Source organism: Ornithodoros turicata, chromosome 5, assembly GCF_037126465.1.
Source record: "Ornithodoros turicata isolate Travis chromosome 5, ASM3712646v1, whole genome shotgun sequence".
NCBI classification, from domain to species: domain Eukaryota; kingdom Metazoa; phylum Arthropoda; class Arachnida; order Ixodida; family Argasidae; genus Ornithodoros; species Ornithodoros turicata.
This window is the reverse complement of record NC_088205.1, coordinates 22,442,992-22,463,681: the sequence shown is the minus strand read 5'-3', so window position 1 is coordinate 22,463,681 and position 20,690 is coordinate 22,442,992. Positions and strand designations below refer to the sequence as shown.

Below are 20,690 nucleotides of genomic sequence, written 5' to 3'. Positions count from 1 at the left end.
AGCTGCACGGGCACACCTGGCCACAGAATCGGCGAGGGCACTCCCTAAGATACCAACGTATCGACTTCCGGATTCCGATTCCGGAATTCACCGCAACCGCAAACTGTGGTGTAGAGATGACAGGATGGCGTGCAGGCAAAAGACCTCCGTGTAGATGTCGTTCATTACTTTGGTCGAATATGAAGCCGGAGCCAAAGCAAAAAAGCTCCGAAGACTTTGCAATGAAGACGTGGCAATTCTGTGGAGGACCGTAAGTCTGTAAGGCACCATCGCCTGTGTTCTATTAACTATAACAACCATAGTTCTGTGAACTACAAGAAGGTAGCGCTGGTCAAAGCCCCATCCAAATCCAGAAAGATGTCGAATAACGCAAATCCACCGATCCGCCTTAGGGCTCCTTGATTCTTTCTCGTATTTTCATCCTTCCTTCATCATCTTCATATAATGTCCCACGTGCAATGGAGTAGGGTACCGCACCACCGCGGTGAAACACCCATCTCACCGTCATCATCTACTGTTGTTGTTGTCCTTGATGTGGACGGTATCATTTCGTTGAGCTTGAGGATGTGGTAGGGACAGAGACACAAAACATGATTAGATTTTGCGTCTCTGTCGCTACCACCTCCTCAAGCTCAAGGAAACGATACAGTCCACATCGATACACTAGCTTGCTTGCGTTTTAATGCTCTGCTCAAGCTTAATCTGGCGAATCCACCGAAGGTCCGGATCGATATCAAGGTAAAAGAATCGACAATAAAACGTAGAGGCTCGACGTTCTTGGTGCCAACACACGAAGGCAGATCAGTTATGGCCTTGCATGTGAACCGGAGTTCGAGGCATATTCTGACAAAAGATGCACCCCAGCTCTGGGTGAGGCATCTGTGGAGGTTATTTAGCGCATGTTGTAAGCGGCGCTGAAGGCAAATCCTGCTGTACCACACCGTAGCGTCATCCGTGTACACAGAGGATGCGACAGTAGCAAGAGGAAGCAATTTCGGTACAGTCATAACGACTTTAAAGTGCATTAGAGTTCTCACGTGTGGTACTGCGTGGCAGAGGTGGGCATGCTCACGAGGGCAGATCGTGTGACATCCTCCCACACAGATCCAGGGATGACGATATGCAGAACTGCTGTCCGCCATCATGGGTGGCCCCTACCCCTTTGAATACGGCCGATCGCATGTCACACATAACATTGCAATTATGGTTTGAATAATACAAAGAGCACATAATTCCACGACCCGAGATGTGTGACTTGTCCGTGTAGTCTCATGTAATGCAAGGTTGCCTTTGTTGTCCGCCTGCGCAGATAACAATTAGTCAGCCCAGTAACACCTAATGGGGGGATATGTTTATTGAAAAAAAGAAAGGGAGAAAAGGTTAGTCATGCGTAGGCCGACTTGCTATTCCTTTAAGAAGAAAAAGAACGAAGAGAAAACACACACACAAAAGAGGCCTTAAAGGCTGGTCGAGAGGCCGGTGGCACGAAGCAAGCTCAAGAGGGTAGTCGTAACCGACCCCTGGGTGTGGAGGACCGGGCCGAGCAAGGTGGCCAAAGAGACGTTAGGGTAGCCAAGTTGTCGCAAGTAGCGTTGGAGGATGAGTGTTTGAGAGATATACCGGTTGCAGGATAATAGGTTGCACTCAATGTTGGCTTCCGCGCAACAAGTTGTGCAATTGGTAGATTCGTCTGACGCATTTTATACAGGAGTCAGGGTGCCCGTGCAACATTCACGGGCACCCTCACTCCTGTATAAAATGCGTGCCCGTGCAACATTTACGCTTTCAGACGTATGTCGGCATAGTTCCCTTAGAAGTCGGCCCAGGACGCACATTCCCCAGGGCGTCAGTCGTGACGTTGCCCACCTCTGTGAGGCCGACAACGGCAAGCCCTCTCGCCATCACCACCACCGTGCAACATTCATTCGAAGACGGTGGAGGAGTGACTCCTCAGCTCTATTGCAACGGCAGGCAATAGTAAAGTCCAGCAGGAGGTCAATGAGACGTACGAAATGATGATATGAGGTAGAGTCCCCTCAGAACTGCGGGGTACCGACACAGCGCCACCGGCGATGTGCAGGGAACAGGCGGATGTCCTTAGGGGTAGAGGGGTAGCAGGGAGAGCTCTGACAGATGTTGCGTGTCTTGCCATTGTGTCCGCGCGGGTGTTACCAAGAAGGCCTACGTGTCCCGTGAACCACTAAAGCGTCACAGAATGGCCAGTAGCCGCGAGATGTGTGAGAGCTTGCAGTATGAGCGCGTGGAGAGTGCATATTGTGCTGGTTGCATCTAATGGTTGCAGCATGTGTGCTACACAAAGCGCTCTTGAATATCTCGCACTCTCACAACGAAATTGTTTCTTTTTCTCTTTTTTTTTCTTGAATTATCGCTTGATTCGAAGTTCCACCCTGTCCCCGTGGAAATACATGCGCTTGAAACCGTATTATTCGAAGTATGGACCCAGCCGACAGCGCAGAATGTGAACTGCGCGCAACAAGAGCACAGCACGTACTGTGCCACCTCTTTCTGTCTTAAACTTGAATTGAAAGGCTACCGCTCACCACCGACTTTTGTTTGCTAGCTTGCTTCGCTACAGATGATGCTGTCACTATTTTGTGGCACTTTCGTTGAAATCGAGTTGCCGCCTATAGCGAATTTTTTCCTGTCCTGTTGACTGGGTTATCACGATGCTTCACTGTATCTCAGGACATGCTTCTTCCGAACTATAGTAACAGAAGGTTCAGAACATAAAAAGACACATTTCCGCATCCGCTGTCAGGGAAAAAGTAGGATAACTTCACGTTTTCCGTTGAACAACCCAATCAATTCCAAATATCGTATTTTCCGGTGTATAGCGCGCGCGATACAGTAAAGTGCTATGAAGAGGTCCTGCGCGTTATCTAACGGCGCGCGTTATACACAGAAATATTTTCCTACAGAGTTCCTTTTGTGGTCGGTGTCGTAGAAATTGTAGCCTCTTTCAGGGTGCGCTGTAAATTTCTCACAAATCTCTTAAGGTCAGTTGACAAAGCCGGCGAAAGAGCGCTTGACTTCATAAAAGTTAATGATGCTGCTTAAGGAGGCTATTGAGCAGTCAATAATCCTGAATTCATTTCAGAAGGCGGGCTTGTTTGAGAAGGGACGCGAAACTAAATGTTTCAAATAAAGCATATGCATATATTATACACCGCCTTGGTTTATTGTGGATAGTGGTGGCAGTACAGAAGCTTGTAACAACATTGCGGTGCGCGTTATACACCGGTGCGCGTTATACGCGTACATGGAACTTTTTGAAATTCGTCCCGTTTTTAGGGGTGCGCGTTATACACGAGTGCGCGTTATACACGAGTGCGCGTTATACACCGGAAAATACGGTAATCAATGCAAGTTAGTGCACATTATGCTCTGCCTCACGACGACGGCATACTCGTCGAAATCCGACGCCCTATCGCCTCCACAACACACGATCAAGATCAGTGTACCGGAAATGCAGCCGTCACCGGGTCATTTCTTCGGCAACTGTCCCTCTTACTCAAGGCCATAGCCAACAAATGAGGGCACCTTAGCTTTCTTTGTAGGCCAACAAGCGGTTACGTAAGTATCTCCTCACCGGCCGAGATTCTTCCGGGCTTCCCCCCATCCAGAATTACGCAGTGTTCTGTAGCGGGCACAGCGTTGTTGGCGCACAGGAATTACTATAGCGTCTGGCGCGATCATCATCGAGAAGTTCAAAGAAAGCACAGGTAAGTTCCTTCTATATATCTATGCGCCAGCATCACATCGTATCTGCTGGAAGAATTCCAGCACAGCGAATAATATCGCGATTTAAAACAAGAATGCAATAGCTGCTTCCTTTAATCGTAACAACGCAAAAGCTTTCCGTAAGTCTCCTACGCTTGTGTGAAATATTTTGCTATATAATAGGTATCAAACAGGAAGACGCGTCTTTTTGAGTCTATTGCCTTTCAAACTCAAGATATGTAGCACTTGCCTAGTATATGTAAACAAAGAGGACCGTCTGCTGTGCATATTAGTTCGTGTCAGTGGCAAAGGTTCGTCCGGTCTTGAAACGGAAGAAAAGCAGCAGTTGTAGGTTTTTTTTACCACACGACTGAAAGAGGTACGAAAAGGTTGAGGAATACGCCCATTTACATTGCACAGACCGCTTATATGCTTTCAGTTCCATTCTCGCATCACGTTCCTTATGAGCTTCGATACCTTGGATTTGCCGTTTACTGTAGGACTTCGGTCCTCACTGTGGGGCGACTCCTTCCATTTCACCACGTTACCGCCAGCAGTGCAGGTCGTCATCGTCCGTGGCGATGGGACTCCCCAATCATCATCATTCAAATAAAGTTGCACATTGCACCTCCTTGTCACTCCAACCACGCTCGCGACAGGACTTTTATGCTACTACTACTGTTATGTGTTATGTACCTGTTACGTGTCTATGTTCCTCCTTGTACCCAGCTTGGAAGCGAAATATTAGCCAGTCTTCTCGGCTAACCACAGCTGACAAAAAATCACATAGGAAGCAGATGGCTCAACCTACAAGAAACAGTGGTTGATGTATCGATTTCAACTTTTTTTTTCTTTTTTTTTTTCAGTGCCTAATACGATTTGAATTCTGTTTTGAGGTCTCCTTATTTTGCGTGCGTGAGTGATCAAAAAAGTGAATTAGACGGGAAATACGAGATTTGTAATCTTCTCTGCGCTGTAGAAACGTCTCTACGGCCAAGTCCGAAAATCTAGCCCTGTTGCATGAAGTAGCATCTGGGCAGGTTTGTACAGAGCAGCGACGACAACCGAAGAGCGAACACGAGTCGCATTGAAGCGTTTGAGCATCTAGCAAAGTTCGTGTGTATTAACACGAAAACATGAACGATCCTCCGGAAGCACGTCGAAATGGGCTCACTTTCGCCTGGGTTCTGTGAATCTAAGTGGCAAAGCGATACTTCAATGCGTTGGGCACAAATAACGTATGTTATGAGCGAGCGCGGAAACCTGGATGATAACAGCGCCCTCTTCTCGGTATTGTACCACTACGGCATGTGGCTATACGTCTGAGGAACTGCTTGCAAATGCATGACCTTTTCTATAGGAGCCGCGCAACCTGGAGCCAATTTTCAACACAGAGAAATAGCATATTATTGCACCATTATGAACTGCTCTTTTCATTAAGGCATCAGCGAACATGGCTGTGATATTAGTGGTTCGTGTAATGCCTGATTGTGTAATGACGACGAAGCCGGGGAAAACCCCAGATAGCACAGCCGGCACCGGGATTCGAACCCGGGTACCTCCAAGTCACGACAGACATATGTCGGCACAGTTCCCTTAGAAGTTGGCCCAGAACGCACATTCCCCCAGGGCGTCAGTCGTGACGTTGCCCACCTGTGTGAGGCCGACAACGGCGAGCTCTTTCACCACCACCACCACCGACGACGAAGCCGGCAAACAGTTCAATCGCCACCGCCGCCACCACCAAGAAGCCGAGCGGTGCAGCTGTCCTGCGTTGCTCCCACGGGGGTTGCTTCTTCTACGACAGCAACCCTTTATTTTCATCATGACGATAATGATGATGATGATGACGATGATGATGATTGGGGTGTTTCATCGTGAGGGGCGCCACTCTCGCGGTAATTTTGTAGAAATATAATGATGAGCTTGACAGTGAGGACCGAAATCCTATAGCGTCCACTGTCCAGAAAGGTGAGCAGTGCCCTCACGGCATGTCGTTGGTGAGCTGGACTTGAGCATGGACCAATCAACTGCGTCGTAGTGGTAACTTTAAAGCGCTACAGAGACAAGGACGGAGAAAGATACACAACACATCACCTATATGTGCATATACATAACACCTATGTGTTGTGTATCTCTCTGCGCAGCGGTACCGCTGTATACACGGATGGATCGTCGACCAGGGACACTTCATCTTCAGCCGTTGCCATTCCATCAGAGTCCGTTACACGTGGGTGTCGTCTGTCTCACCGCACCTAACCGACATCCGCTGAACTTTATGCTATATTGTTATTCTTGACATATGCGGAAGACTGTGAACCGCGGCACTGGGTTATTTATACCAACTCCAAAGCAGCTCTCCTGTGCATTAAAAACATGGGCATCCGCGGTTCCCTTTCCTCAGTGGTGATAGATAACCTGTGCGCCCTGACGTCCCTTCAAGATCGCTCCCACTCCGTTGCCTTTCAGTGGATTCCAGGGCATTGCGGAATAACTGGGAACCACGAGGCCGACGCTGCCGCTGCACATCAACAACGGCCTTCTATGCCCATTATACTCTCGAGAGGAGACAGAAGATCCCTCCTCAGGCATTTGTCCGATTCCTGGTCTACCCTACAGTGGCAACGCGACATTCCAACTAGGTCATCTTTGGGAAGTGTAGACCCAACTCATACCGGCTGCCTGCAAAGCTTCCTCGTACCCTGAAGTCGCTCATCCACAGGCTACATCTGAATGCGGCCTTCACTCCGTTCTATCGCTACCAGCTAGGCTGTGAGGCTAGCCTTATGTGCAACGAGTGTGGTGTACTTGCCAACGTAGAACACATACTTCTCCGCTGTCGGACCTATGTCAACGAGAGGCGCACACTGCAGTCACAGCTTGCCACAATTGGCTGCCGCCCCTTCAAATTGTCGAGCATCCTCGGCCCTCGGGACACCGCGGCCCACTCCAGGGCGGCCTTACGTCAGTGGCTACGTGGTTACGTAGTTGGCTTTTTTGAGGCGACAGGCCTAAAGGACTCCTTGTGACCCCAACAGCGCTCTCGGACATTCCCACCATCACGATCACGATCAGGATCGCCATCGCCGCTCCGATCATTCCCGTCATCTCTCATCGTCATCGCTCATCATCGTCATCACTCATCATTGTCACCAGTCATATTAGACCCCCTAGCTATGGGGTAGCGTTCCACTCCTAGAGTGGAAAACCTCCCCACTTCATCATCAGAATATATCTGTTGTTGTTCCGTCCTTTTTCTCTGTAGCGCTTTAAAGTTATGATCTCATACCAACAGGCCCAGCTCTCCTCGTTGCGTCGTAGTGAAAGGGTTATAACCTAGCTGGTTTAAAGACACTGCAAGTATGGTCCTGAAAGGCAACGCGGGGAAGGATGTGCTCCAGATTTTCGAAGTGACCAACAGTGATGGCAACTTCGAGAGTGCGCTGGTCGCAAGCGGTAATTTGTGAAATAGTTTTTTATGATCCTTCAAAATTTCAAAGAAATGACTCCACTTTCTGGAGAATCTTTCATACAGTTGCACTGACAAGTTACATTTGGAAGGTCATAGAGAGAATGGTCTACACCCGCTTGGACTGGTTCAGGGTTACTATACCCAAGTTTCTTTTCGTTCTTTCTTTTCTTTTTTATTGAAGGAATAGCAAGTCTGCCTACGCCTGACTAACCTTTCCTCCCTTTCTTTCTTTTTTTTTTTTTTCAATAGACATATCCCCCCTTTTTTTTTTCACACAAACTCACGCGAGGGAAAACACATCCAAAATCAATTGCGATTGCTATCTATTATGCTCTGCGGAGATTTTAACATAAGAAACGCCAAAATTTTATGCATGTGACTACAGCTATTACTCCTCACGACAGAATACGTATGGTGCCCCGCCGCAAACATCTTGCCTGACATGGCTGATGAAGCTAACGCCAGCGTGGTGTGCTGCGAACGACCTCACTGTTACTTTCTTTAAACAGAGAACCTGTACAGGTATGGACCCCAAAATGCTGGAGGCTCCTCCATTGCCTCCGGAAATCCAGGTAATAGCAGAAAAAGAACTCGGGGAGACAGAAGAAACAAAACGAGAAAGCCTGGCTGAACTGAGAAGGCTACTCGCAGGTATGGGCATTATTTGTTACCTAATTTCCATCGTAAGTTTCATTTGGAAATGTTATTTCCATAACATCTCTGTTTTAACGTCTATATCGAGTAACTAGGCAGTCTTGGGTAAGTTACTTCTAAAAAGTAACTGTTTATCTGCCAAAAATAGTAACTAAGTTACAGTTATAGTTACGTTCTTGGTCGAGTAACTAGTTACAGTTACTGAGGGAAAGTAACTTAGTTACATTACAGTTACTTTTTATAAAAATGTCCATGAGAGGGTGATACAATTGTTAAAAACACACATTTATTTACATTTACTCAAGTGCAATAAAAGTTGTCTTGCGCTTAACCAGAAGCAGTATAAGTTAATACGCGGTTATACCACACGGAAAAATACGACATGTGCATGCGACCTCGCGTGAAAAAGAAGAGCACGGTGATACGCACATGTTTCGTAACGTGTAGAGAGAGAGACATACGCAAGAACAAGGAACTCGCCTCAAGATGCTTTTCCAGGTTTGAAGTTGACATCCTGCTTGCCGAGTACGTCTTATTCCATAGCTTGCACTTTACAGTTAAATTATTCTCGTCCTTCCATGATAAAAACTCGAAGGTTGCTTCACAGAGCGGCCACGGAAGCTTATGGTAGCAGCAACCGGAGCAGGATTAGCCATTGCACTGGTCGGAGCGCAAGTGAGCTGACCGGAAAGTTTCTCTTTGTGCATGATCATTCCCTTGTCCATATCCACAGGAGGCAGGATCCCGTGCTAGGACAGTGAGACTGTTACTCACATATGACTCACTCCGACCGTTGAGGGTCACTAACTTCAACTAATTTCTGTTCGCAAAGCTGGAATTCCCTGCTTGGTCAAGAGCCCAAGGCACGGGGCACATACCGATTACAGATAAAAGGAAGCAAGACACTGTTAGGGGGAAGTAGGGGAAGGTAGAGTAAAGAAAAAAAAGGAACGACATTTATTCGAGTAACTAGTTACATTTTGCAGTTACTTTCACAGAAATAGTAACTAGTTACAGTTAAAAGCTACTTCTCTGGAAATGTAACTAGTTACAGTTACATGTTAAAAGTAACTTAGTTACTACCCAAGACTGTAACTAGGTACCGAAGCTATACAGTCACTGATGCTACTCATAGAGCCTGAAGTTTTCGGGAAATATTTTTTTATAAATCCGTGGGTACAAATATACATATCGGGTAAATATACATTTGCACTAAATTCACGTGAATTTAGGTGGAAAAACTTCTAGATGCTAAATGCGGGGAGAAATCGGGCTCAGTTACTCAAACTATCGGTAATGGTGATGTAAATGAATGTGCTGCCAAACAAGTTGGTATGCATTCCTACAGACGTCTCAGTGAGAACAGGCCAGGTCAGTGGGCCACGTAAAAATCGACTTCACCCTAAAGGGGCAACCTTCAATTTGGGGTGCAAATTCGGGGAAGAGCCGGGTTTTATTCCGCTCTATTGATGACGTCTTTGTGTGCGCGTCGTCATAGGAGATGGTGATCAAGGGCCTCTAGATAGGTCCACATAATAGGTTAAGGTGGGGCAAGGTGAGACATGGAGCAAGATGCGACACTTTTTGCTCGACGCCCCCTGTCTCAGAGACGCGTTGCCCCATGCACTTGAAACTTTACTTACAGGTGGCTCTGCATGTCTGCTTTACTGCACACGAGAATTGCCCGGATTGGCATTTGCGTTGAAGAGAAAAAAAAAAAATCGGTTACTTCTGCCTAGAATGTAAAGGCCCGAAAAAAAAGGCGCGATTTTCTGTAGTCCTTTTTCTTGTCAGCTATGCGACACCTTGTCGCAGGTTTATTCTGTCAATGTAAATCCCCATCCTATTTCTCTATTCATTCATCTAGATATATGCAAAATATGGGAACTCTTGGTTATCCGGTGTTTAACTGAAAAATTAATGTATCCGATGGTATCCACGGGGCAAGACACGACAACTTAATGTAATTTAAATGTAATGCAATTTAAATTTAATGTAATTTAGAAACTAATCACTCAACTATTAGGTGGCCTTGTGCTTGTTCCTCATAGATTCCTTTTTTGCATATAGCCTAAGATTTTCTAGCAAATTTTCCTGTACCCTAGGATATTTCCAGCAAAGCTGAAGCGCACTCAAAAGCGAGCGACCAGCGACACATCAGACTGGCGGTGCCTTGTTTGCAAAGGACAGTGGAGGGAAATAGCACCGCGTTCTGTGTGGTTTTACCGCACATCATGTAGGCGGTGAGCTCAGGGGGATGTGTAGGTGCTTAAATTGCAAAAACTAATTTGTATAGTTCATTACCACGGCGTCTCATCTTGCCTCATGCGCTGTCCCGTCTTGCCCCGAGGGTTCAGGCAAAATGAGACGACCTGCATTTTTGAATTTCTTGTTCTGTGTTTCTTTTACAACCGGTTACGTCCGTTCTGATTTACGGATCAGAAGCTCTAGACCTCTGAGAATGTGCCTATGAGTAGTTTTTTTAAAAACACGAAAAATAAAAATTCCATACATACATTTCTGTCTCACCTTGCCCCACCTTACCCTAACTGCCCGTAACGCTGTAGCATGAAGGAATCCTTTACTGTCGAATATGCTTCTCAGTCCTACTTAGAGATTTAAGTTTCCGGAAATTTTGAATGGCTTCGAAAAAAAAAAAACGATTTGTGTTCATTTCTATTTTTCGAGCGTTTACGTCTCTATAGTCCTGTCTGTTACTATCTGTGTTACCTAAGAGAACAGCACCACCAGCATGCCAGAAATCTCGGAACACGGCACAGTGTTTAACGTCTCTCGCGGAAGACGGCGTGCTAAGCAACTTGCACCCAGAGCCGTGTATACGGCCCAATACATGGATCTGCTTGCACCTAGGGTGGAGTCACCCTTTGTAGAAGCGAATGCAGCAAGGCCGTCATGTTGACGCCTACCCTTTCCCAGCGATTTCACCCACTTTTTCAAACCTCGAGCTGCTATGTATTTACCCAACTGCAAAATGTAGTGTGTAGCTAAGTGTATTGCTACACTTTTGTGAGCGCATCGCGAGCTGTGCGTGGGCGTCAAGATGGCGGAGATTCGCAGCAGACGACCGACGCGGCTGTCTTCACCCTATGCACAGGGAGCTAGTATTGAGCAAGTGCAGAAAGTAGGGCTAGTTAGTGGAAATGCATACTGTGCAATTTGGGGACGCTAACAAACGAGGACAGAAGGAACCACACGCCTGACATCCTTGACGCCTGTCCCGTGTGGTTCCTTCTCTCCTCGTCTGTTAGCGTTCCCAAATTGCTAGTATTGAGGCACCCTACTTGCACCCTGCCTCCAAACTGCTATCGTCCTCAGCCGGGTTCGAACACGCAACCTTCAAATAGGTAGGCGGACACGCTTCCGCCATCCCTTGTGCTGACATGTCAGTGCATAGATCCACAGATTGTGGTGTCGCTCATGATCACAGTTGTTTCGCCGAATTACACAGTTGTCTCGACAGAGGTCACGAATTATCCTCATCTAAAAAGGAAATAAAATTTATAAAAGGGAATCGCTGTTTTTTCATCATGAACTTGCGATTCAGGTGCGGGTGCCAACGGCGGGTGGTCTGTGCAGGCGCCTTGCAAGAGAAAGCGAACGCTACCTTCTGTGTTTACCCCGTTTACCTGGCAGCCGCCCATGGAGCTGTGGCGTCACGCGCTCCTCAGCTTCTCCCGCAATGCTTTACGACAGCGGGCGCGCTGTGTGAGCGATCGTGTCGGGCGGGCAGCACAACGGGCTCGTAATCATCAAAAACACCCATACCCCATACGCGTAAAACATACACCAGCTCCCGTGGCTCAGTGGCTAGCATGCTGGCCATGTCACATCGTGAATGGGAGTGGGGTTCGAATCCCTGTGCCGGCTGTGCTCTGGGGTTGTAAACAGTTTTACCCGGGAGATAGCATCCTCGACTATGTTGACATAGGCCCACGCAGACGAAAGTACTGTCTCACCCATCAACTGTCATTCGAGATACTGCCCCACCTCACTTCCAACATGGTCGACCAACATCACCACGGAGCACCACTGCCTGGACTGTATGGTGGTCTGCATAGACCTTCCAAAGAGCATGTTCTGCAGCTGCTGTGAACAGAACCCGAAGCTTGCCTTCTGTCGCACCGTACGATTTTGTCTGGAGCCCAGCAGGGAGCCGCAAGCGATACTTTCGAGATAGTATTATTGACCATACTCTGGAAGCCACAGGGCATTCACGAAAAACATGTATACTACGGACTCTTCTTTTCGGCATCGCACGCAGGTGGATATTCGAGAAATTCCCCAACGGCTGAGCCGATCTCGCGTTGGTAGTGCATTCTAGGCAGTGCGCCATCACAGATCTTGAACAGAACTTGGTAGCCATAGCGGCGCGACGGCGCCCCAGCGGTATCCAAGACGGGGTTCACCCTGAATGCGGGCCATAACAAGCGCCTCTGATTTTTTTGTTGGAGGCGTTTCTTTTGCATCGACGCCTTCTAGGCGTATTGTGGAGTAGTGACCCAGGATAACAGCGTAATGAGCAGCCGGAGTTTTCGCTTTAGAAGACATGTTCAAGGGAAATCGAGATAAGACAGCTCTGCCGAAGGGGCCCACCCAGTATGACATGAATCTTCCAGACGGATGATCAGGTACAGCTGCTATACGCAACACCAGCGGGCACTCTGTCTACTTCCAGTGTGTTCCTGCACACTGCGGCATCCGCGGCAATGAAGAGGCTGACGAGGCTGCAGCAGCTGCGTATCATTCCCGATCAAGCGTGCGGATTACCCTCCCCAAAGGCGACAGGCGACCCTTCCTAAATGATGTGGTGAGGTCTCTCGCACATGCGCAATGGTCTCGGGACGTTCCATCAAGAGTTCTGATGCGTGAAGTGGACCCTGACTTTGGCTTCACCATGCCTTCTCGTGTGCCTCGCCATTTTGCGTCGCTGATACACAGGCTTCGTCTTGGGGTTGGATTCACCCCCCATTTCAAGCATCTGATCGGCCGCTCCGACTCCATGCTCTGCTCTCGCTGTGCTATTTTGGCGGATACCAAGCATGTGCTCCTCGACTGCCATCTTTACACCTCCCAAAGAGCAGCTCTACAGTGCCGCCTGCAGTCGATCACGGCCGCACCATTCACATTGGCAACCATTCTCGGCCCTTGGTCTAACCAGATCGACCATCGCCAAGCTCTTGAGTATTTCAAGATTTTTCTCCGGGACACTGGTCTCCTCTCTACCCTATATATGATCTGCCTGCGTACCTGTGTGCTGTGTGTGTGTTTTGTGTGTGCTGTGGTTTTGCCTACCGTTCTGATGTTTGACGTCCCTATTTAGCATCGTTCATCGCCTCATCATCAGGACATATCTCATCCTGCCCTATTATGCCTTGGGGTAGTGGACCGCACCGTACGTGGCGAATTTCCTCATTCATTATCATTAATTTATTTCTTGTTGTTGTCGTTGTATTGTTGACTGTATGAGATGAGCCACAGAAGATTGTGTGCTCATCTTCCTAAACTTCTCTTAACCATTTAGCCCGCTTGTTAGCCCTATCTTGCCTATTTCTATTCCTCAGTCAACAACTGAGACAAGAGAGACAACTGAGACTGTGGTATTGCCAACTGTAGGGTGGGACAAGCGAAAGCTTGCCCACATCACATTTCAAAAATAGTACTGCTCTCGCCCTAAAAACGAAGAGCAGAATCAACTAGTGCTAGGCAAGCAGTCCCACGGAACTGCTACTGCCAAACATCCCTCAGAATCCTTCATTGGCTGTCAGACTGTCGCAGCGCTATAGACACTAGATTTTAGCAAAAATCTTCTCCGGAACAGCACCGCAAGCGGTACTATGTCCCGGCGACCGTTTTATGGGCTGCGCTTCAAAGACACGGTCCACCCGAAGGCGGACCGCATTATCAAGGGGCCCTTCTCCAATATATGAAGGACCGGCTCCCCTTTGCCTACCTCCACCGTGTACGCGGATCTGAAGGGAGACCAGAGCTCATCAAGGCACTAGATTTTAGGAAAAATCTTCCCGAGAACAAGCAAGCGATACTGCCCCGACGACCTTTTAACGGCCGCGTATTCGAAGACACAACCCACACGGTCCAGGGGCCGTTCTCCAGTATATGAAGTATGACACCAGACCGAAAGATTTAAGAAAAATCTTTCCGGAACAGCACCACAAGCGGTACTGCACAGACGACCTTTTTATCGGTCGCGCATTCAAAGACTAGACCTAGACCGTGTATTGTTTACTCTATGAGATGAGCCACAGAAGATTGTGTACTCATCTTCCTAAACTTTCAATTTAGCCCGCTTGTTATCCGTATCTTGTCTATTTCTATCCTAGGGTCAACGACTGAGACAAGTGACCCACTGAAGTGTCAAGTGTGAAGTGGCGCATCAAAGACTAGACCTAGATTAAGAAAAATCAAAGACACGGCCCACCCGGAGGCGGACCTCGACATCGACCTAGACGATGTATTGGCATCATGGTGGAAGACCAGCCATATCTCTTGGATGGCTCCCTTTAACGCAACAAACGCACTAGTCTACAACCATCGCAACGCCAACACCCGAAGACGGGCTCCAGGCAGGTCTGGGATTGATGTACGTGCTAGATTCCACTTCGCAACAAACCAACACTCACGGAGAGTTGCACGTGGGACAGCAGCACGAAGGATATTAGAAGCGGATGACATACCTACCATTGCTTTCTTCAAAGAGGGTCGCTGATGTTTGCCACCGCCTTCCAAACTGGACGGCCCCAAGGACTGCACGCTCCCTGTAAAGCACTCTACGGATGCCCGCTCTGACCCTGTTCAGTACCTCAACGGCCGTGCGAGCACGGCCACCGTGCACAGCTATGCAGCGTGCTATCCAGACCTGGTAGTTTATTTCTACCGCCAGGAGGATATACTGGCGTCTATCGCCAACCGAAACTGGGAGCGGGCTGAGTAACTGGACCGTGCCCCACCGAATGAACGGAATGCCGTAAAGCACCTCGGCCTTGTGCCACAGAAAATCCGGAAGTAGACAGTTGCGGAAAGCGTGCTCCGACGTTTCAAAGGTAGGGCAAAAAGGCCTGGTCAAACCGAAGCGGGACAACCTGTCCCTGAGAGGTAAAACGTCGTGCGCAAGAGGCCACTGCAAGCTTGCACGGCGCGCATCCAACCAGCCGGTCGTAATATGAAGCCACGCGATCGGGCGAGGCACAGCCGAGCTCGCCGTTGTCGCCGATTGCCGTTGTCGGCCTCAGAGAGGTGGGCAGCGTCACGAGTGACGCCCTGGGGGAATGTGCGTCCTGGTCTGACTTCTAAGGGAACTGCGCCGACATATGTCTGAAAACGTCTGAGGAAAACCCCGGAAGAACCCCAGATAGCACAGCCGACACTGGGATTCGAACCCCGTACCTCTTAGGTTCGAATCCCGGTGTGGTTCGGAAGTCGGTCTGAAATGGAATAGCTTCGTGTGCCAAAATGAGGTGATTCAATACGATGCGAAAAAAGAAAAATCAATATTTCTTTATCTTGAATTAGAAAAGCAGCAGTGCGGGTACATTCTCCTGTCTTCAAGCGTCACGGTCGAAAAGGGATGAACAGCGTTGCTTAAACCGAACGTTGAGATAACTTACACATCTAACTAAACTAAAATCCACATATGGGGAGGGTGAAACGCCAAAAAGAGCAGAAACAATCAGGTCTTTCAGCGCAAATACTCGAAATGCAGTCCGTAGGCTCCAATACAATATTCGTGAACCCCGTTGTTTAATCAACACTGTGGTAAATTCATTCAATTCACGAAAATTCTTGCATGGCTCGGACCACGTCGCCCGACCAAAACATCTCCAACCGTGACCGCATCTGCTGCTGTTATTTTGCAAAACGAAGACTACGAATATCCCACGTGTTTCTGAGCAGATGAATTTCACGACCCTCTTCTGCCACCCAGATCAAGAGAGCAGCATAGCCAACTTACCATTGACAACGGGTTTATTCCATCCACTGACTTTGCCTCAAGCCAATATGATCAAGCGGTGGTGGTGGTGATGGTAACAGCTTGCCGTTGTTGGCCTCACAGCTGTGGGTATCGTCACGTCTGTAGCTGAATATGATGATGAAATAATCGAGTATTGAACTCGGCCGCCCAAGCCGTCCGAATCTCCCTTTGCCAATGCGCACAATCTGCGTCTGTGGTCTGCCGTGATAATCCCTATCAGTTTTTGGGACGCGCGATTGCGCCACGTATCTCAAGTTGGTGAGGGCGGTGTGCGCTCCTAACTAGAGCTTCAAACGCGTATCACAATCCCATCAAATCAAAACTTCACAAAACCACGTAACCCCACATCCAGCCATATAATTGTGGAGATAATGCGCCTCCTGTCACAGAACTAAGGGTACATTTATGCTGCAGCATCGCTGCTCGCTGCAGCTTCAAGCACATCGCTGCTCGCATAACCGCTAGGGTGCGTTTACCCTGCAGATTGCTCAAGATGCTGCTCGCTTTCGCTATATCAGTCGCCTAGCAGCGTTCACTGTGGAAGGATGGAAACGAGGAAAAATGGGAAGGAGGAAACCGACTTCATCACAACCAATCGCAGGTCGGATTTCAAGACGCCAGTCATCAATGATACCAGGAAGACAAACATGTTTACATTCCTAGGTGCAGCGAGCAGAGCGGCAAGCAGCGGCGAGGATAAGCGAGCAGCCAGGCTGCAGGGTAAATGCACCAACAGAAAGCTCTGTGTTTGACCTGTCATCGCCAGAAGTCAGGTAGTCCCCGGGCACGTTCAAACATGTTTGGCAGCATTGTTGTGGCGATGATCATGGCGTGCATCTTTGGCAAGCAGCGATGCTGCAGCATGAACGCGCCCACAGAGATACATGTGTTTATTTCGTCATCGCCAAACAGCGATGTGCCATGTGCCAGCAGCGATGCTGCAGCATAAATGTACCCTAACGCTTTCACGAACCTACTTGGAGAACACGCAGACACACACCGTGACGAATAAACGACCGCCACAAACAAGACACCAACACGCTGACACCTTGACCTGTCATCAAGATCTACCTCGGTCATGCTAAACGTATGTTAACAGCATTGATTGAATGATAAAGCGTGAAGTGCGAAAAATGAATACTCGTGACTGCGTGTTGGCAGAGGAGCTGTTCAGTTTGTGCATGGTCCCTTGCACCCCAGACTCAGGGTGTATTTAACTTACTTAACTTACACCAGCTCGCTTGCGTTTTAAACCTCGGTGGAGGCCCCTTCGAACGAAACCAATCAACGCGCAATTTACAGAAAACAAACGACAGCCTCAGAAACCAGCCACACAGTGGCGCCAGAAACCACATACCTCATCTCTATGCTTTTTCTTATACTCTTCTTCCTTTCAGCTGAGCCTGGCCTCACAGCACGTATGGACGATATCTTCCTGATCAAGTTCATTCGAGGAAGGAAATACAACATGGATGTCGCCTTAGACACCGTACTTAGGTACTATCGTGCAAGACGCGACAATCCGGATATTTTCAACAAGCTAGTGACTGCGCATATGAACTTCGAAGATGTCTGCCATAAGCATAGACTGGTGTTTATGATGCCTACGAAGGACTACATGGGACGAACTGTGCTCTTTCTACGCCTTGGTGAGTTGTAGATGTGCAGTAGAGTAATTGGCATGGATAAACATACATACTAGCAAATACAGTGCGCCGGGGAAAAAAGAAAGGAGGGGACATTATAGGAAATGTGAAAGACACCGCCCTGTGGACCCTCATATGCTTATTGGTCGTCTTGACTATCTGGATTATTATTAATACCCTAAACAACAACAACATGAATGATTATGGGATGAGGTGATTCGCCGCAACAATTGCGGTACCATACCTCAGTGCCTGTGGGTTAGTACATGAGTGGGATGACGATGAAAAAGATGAGGCATACACAGGTGGTGGTGGTGGTGGTGGTGGTGGTGGTGAAAGGGCTTGCCGTTGTCGGCCTCACGTATGTGGGCAACGTCACGACTGACGCTCTGGGGAAATGTGCGTCCTGGGCCGACTTCTAGGGGAACTGTGCCGACATACACACTCGCACGCACACACATGACAGACGCAAATGAGATATCACACACGTGGGTGCGTCGTAACTGATGGGATAGTAGTTCATCCGGTCGGCTACCGGAGATGAAATGCTGTGAAGAACACATCTCCGCATTCATGGCAACAGCTCTGAGGTCACAGGAGCTCAAGCAGGTTAGAAAACGTCAGGAACACATAGGATGAGTGCAGGCATTGACGGTGCTGCACAGGGTTAGACCAAGGACCCAAGATTGCTGCAAGGCTGAGCGGTTTGTTGTTGAGACGGGTCAGTTGGGACTGGAGCAGTGCCCTCTCCGACCTGTATAGAGGGCAGTCGATGAGGACGTGTTGAATGCTTGCCACTATGCCGCAGTTGGAACACGAGCTGGTTGACGCATAACCTAGTCTGTGTCTGAACTGCGGGGTGAAGGCCACATTGAGGCGAAGTCGATGCAGAAGGGAAGTGAGACAGCGGGGCAAAAGGCCTGGGAGAGAAAACGACATAGTTGGATCGACGGCGTGCAACAAGGACCTGTCTGTAATGTCCCGGCGATATTGTTGGGATGCCATTGGTAGGATCATCGCCGACAAGAATGCCCTCCTGTCACCACGGGTCAACATATTCGGTATATTAATGCCCTAGGTATACTTTGTACTATATCGAACTGACTGTCTGTAGGGTATTTGCGCTTGTTCAGGAAGACATACCGCGTCTCACTAACATATACTGCGTGTTTCTTGTGTAGCAAAGAACTTAAACGAAGTTTCCGCTAATAACCGCAGTTTTCCAATCATTGTTTGACTGCAGTTTATCAGTCACATAAAATATTTGCAAAGTGTGTAACCAAGGCCTTATTTCTGATCTTTCTAGCTTTCACCATTTCAATCGACATTTTAGCATTTCAGAAAGTGACTTCACAGGTTTCGTAATTCTGCAAAGAGTACGTCATCAAGCTTAAACACTCGCCCAAAATAATACGTTTCAGATGTCGTGCTCACGTCAATATATGCCGTTAAATACGGTCTGCAACGTTTTAAAGTTCATTCTTGCACTATTTACACACTGTAGCGACATTTGACATTTCAGGTGCATGGACGCCTGACTGCTGTCCGCTCGTTGACATGCAAAGGATGAGTTTCCTAGCAGCCGAGTACGGAATGCTTGATCAAAGAACGCACGTCATTGGATCAGTAGGTCTCATTGACTTCAAAGGGATGCACATATCTCACGTGCGGTATTACACGCCTTTCGTCTGCAGAAGGCTCGCATACATCATACAGGTAACTACGGGGACGTTGCGTGCTTTCACTTTACTTGGACGCTGACAACAAGGTTCTTTGCAGGACTGCTGTCCGGTGAGGCTCAAAGGATTCTACATTGTTAATAACCCGCCCATTTTTTCTACACTGTACACCATAGTCAAGTCGTTTCTCAAGCCCAAGATTGCAGAGAGGGTGAGCCTCGTTTCTGCATGGTAGTACTCCTGAAATCAAGCACTGACGTTGAGGAGATTCCTCAGTGGTGTCCTCAGGTGCTTCAATAGCGCTTTGGGCACATGACACTGTTCTCAACGCTCTTCCTTCGTATATCACTCGTACAGTGAAATTTCCTCAATGTTTTTGCAAGCTGGCCCACGGACAGTCAATGATTTAAGAAAACACTTTCTGGAACAGCACCGCAAGCGGTGCTGTCCCGACGACCTTTTTATTGGTCGCGCATTCAAAGACACGGCCCACCCGGGGGCGGACCGTGTTATCAAAGGGCCCCCTCTCTGGTATATGAGGGACCGGCTCCCATTTGCCCCCGTCCACCGCTTACGCGGATTTGAAGGGAGACCAGCCTAGATCAATGATACTCGTATAAGTCTGTGGAGAGAGGTGTTACTGACAGCAGGCTGTGTTTTCACTCGCTATTTAGTAGCGGGTCTCTCTGGTCAATGTTGAAAGTGCGCTCCGTTCGGATGAGGACAGTTGTAATACTTCTGGTTGCTTTGTAGATACCCTTTCTGACTGTATTTTCGTTTCCACAGATTCATCTCTTTGGGACAGACTTTGATGCCCTGCACAAAATGATCCCCAAAGAAGACCTGCCGCCCGAATACGGTGGTACGGGAAAACCGTTCGACTTTGAGTGGTTCGAGAAGGAACTCAACAGGAAGAACGAGTACTTCATATTGGACGCCAAACACGGATACAGGGTAGAGACGGACGAAGAGTTACGCAGCAAAAGGTCGACGAAACAAGCGTAAAGACAACTGAACATGACTGAAATGAACTGAGGCAGAGAGTAAGACAGTTAATCTGGCAACAACGGAAAAGACGTAACTTGCTCGTACAGCCATGGTGCACTGCGTGTAGGCCTTCAAGTCTCCGATGTGTCTGAAACGGCATAAATGTCTACTGAATTGGTTCGAGCGTCCTGGTATACAAATTATTCGTCTTCATTGCTATCGGGGTGTTAACGCTGGCCATCCTGCATCGATTCGCTGCAGCACAATCACAACAGACAGCCTAGACGCAAGGAACAGCCATTGGAAGAGGGAGAGAGAAGACATAAACTGTGGCGTGACACATTTATGACACAACAAGTAATCTGTGGTAGTGATTTGCTTATGCCCAGATCACGGGACGTAATTGCGATACTTTCTAATTCGAAATGCCTCCTGGTCCACTGCCAGAATCCTGCCTTCCTCATCGAAGAAGATCTGACCTATGTCGTCCTCTAGCGTTGCAT

At 48.3% G+C, this 20,690-nt stretch overlaps 1 protein-coding gene and 1 long non-coding RNA gene across 4 annotated transcripts in view; one reads left to right on the top strand and one right to left on the bottom strand.

The window, feature by feature from the left end:
* LOC135394226 (uncharacterized) overlaps positions 1 to 16,139 on the bottom strand; it is a 225,320-nt gene extending 209,181 nt beyond the window's left edge. For both annotated transcript variants that reach the window (XR_010422795.1, XR_010422794.1), the window contains exon 1: positions 15,855 to 16,139. This is a non-coding gene — a long non-coding RNA (uncharacterized LOC135394226). The remainder of the gene's footprint in view (positions 1 to 15,854) is intronic.
* On the top strand, positions 7,736 to 20,365 carry LOC135394225 (alpha-tocopherol transfer protein-like). 2 transcript variants are annotated; one of them, XM_064624846.1, is made up of 5 exons: positions 7,736 to 7,864; positions 17,273 to 17,524; positions 19,044 to 19,237; positions 19,301 to 19,411; positions 19,987 to 20,365. In XM_064624846.1, exons 1-5 carry the CDS (start codon positions 7,738 to 7,740, stop codon positions 20,203 to 20,205), a joined length of 903 nt encoding a protein of 300 aa, XP_064480916.1. In that variant the 5' UTR covers positions 7,736 to 7,737; the 3' UTR covers positions 20,206 to 20,365. The 2 variants fall into 2 exon arrangements, with proteins under 2 accessions (XP_064480916.1, XP_064480915.1); XM_064624845.1 differs by lacking the exon at positions 7,736 to 7,864 and adding an exon at positions 16,919 to 16,962.
* The last annotated feature ends 325 nt before the right edge of the window (positions 20,366 to 20,690 follow it).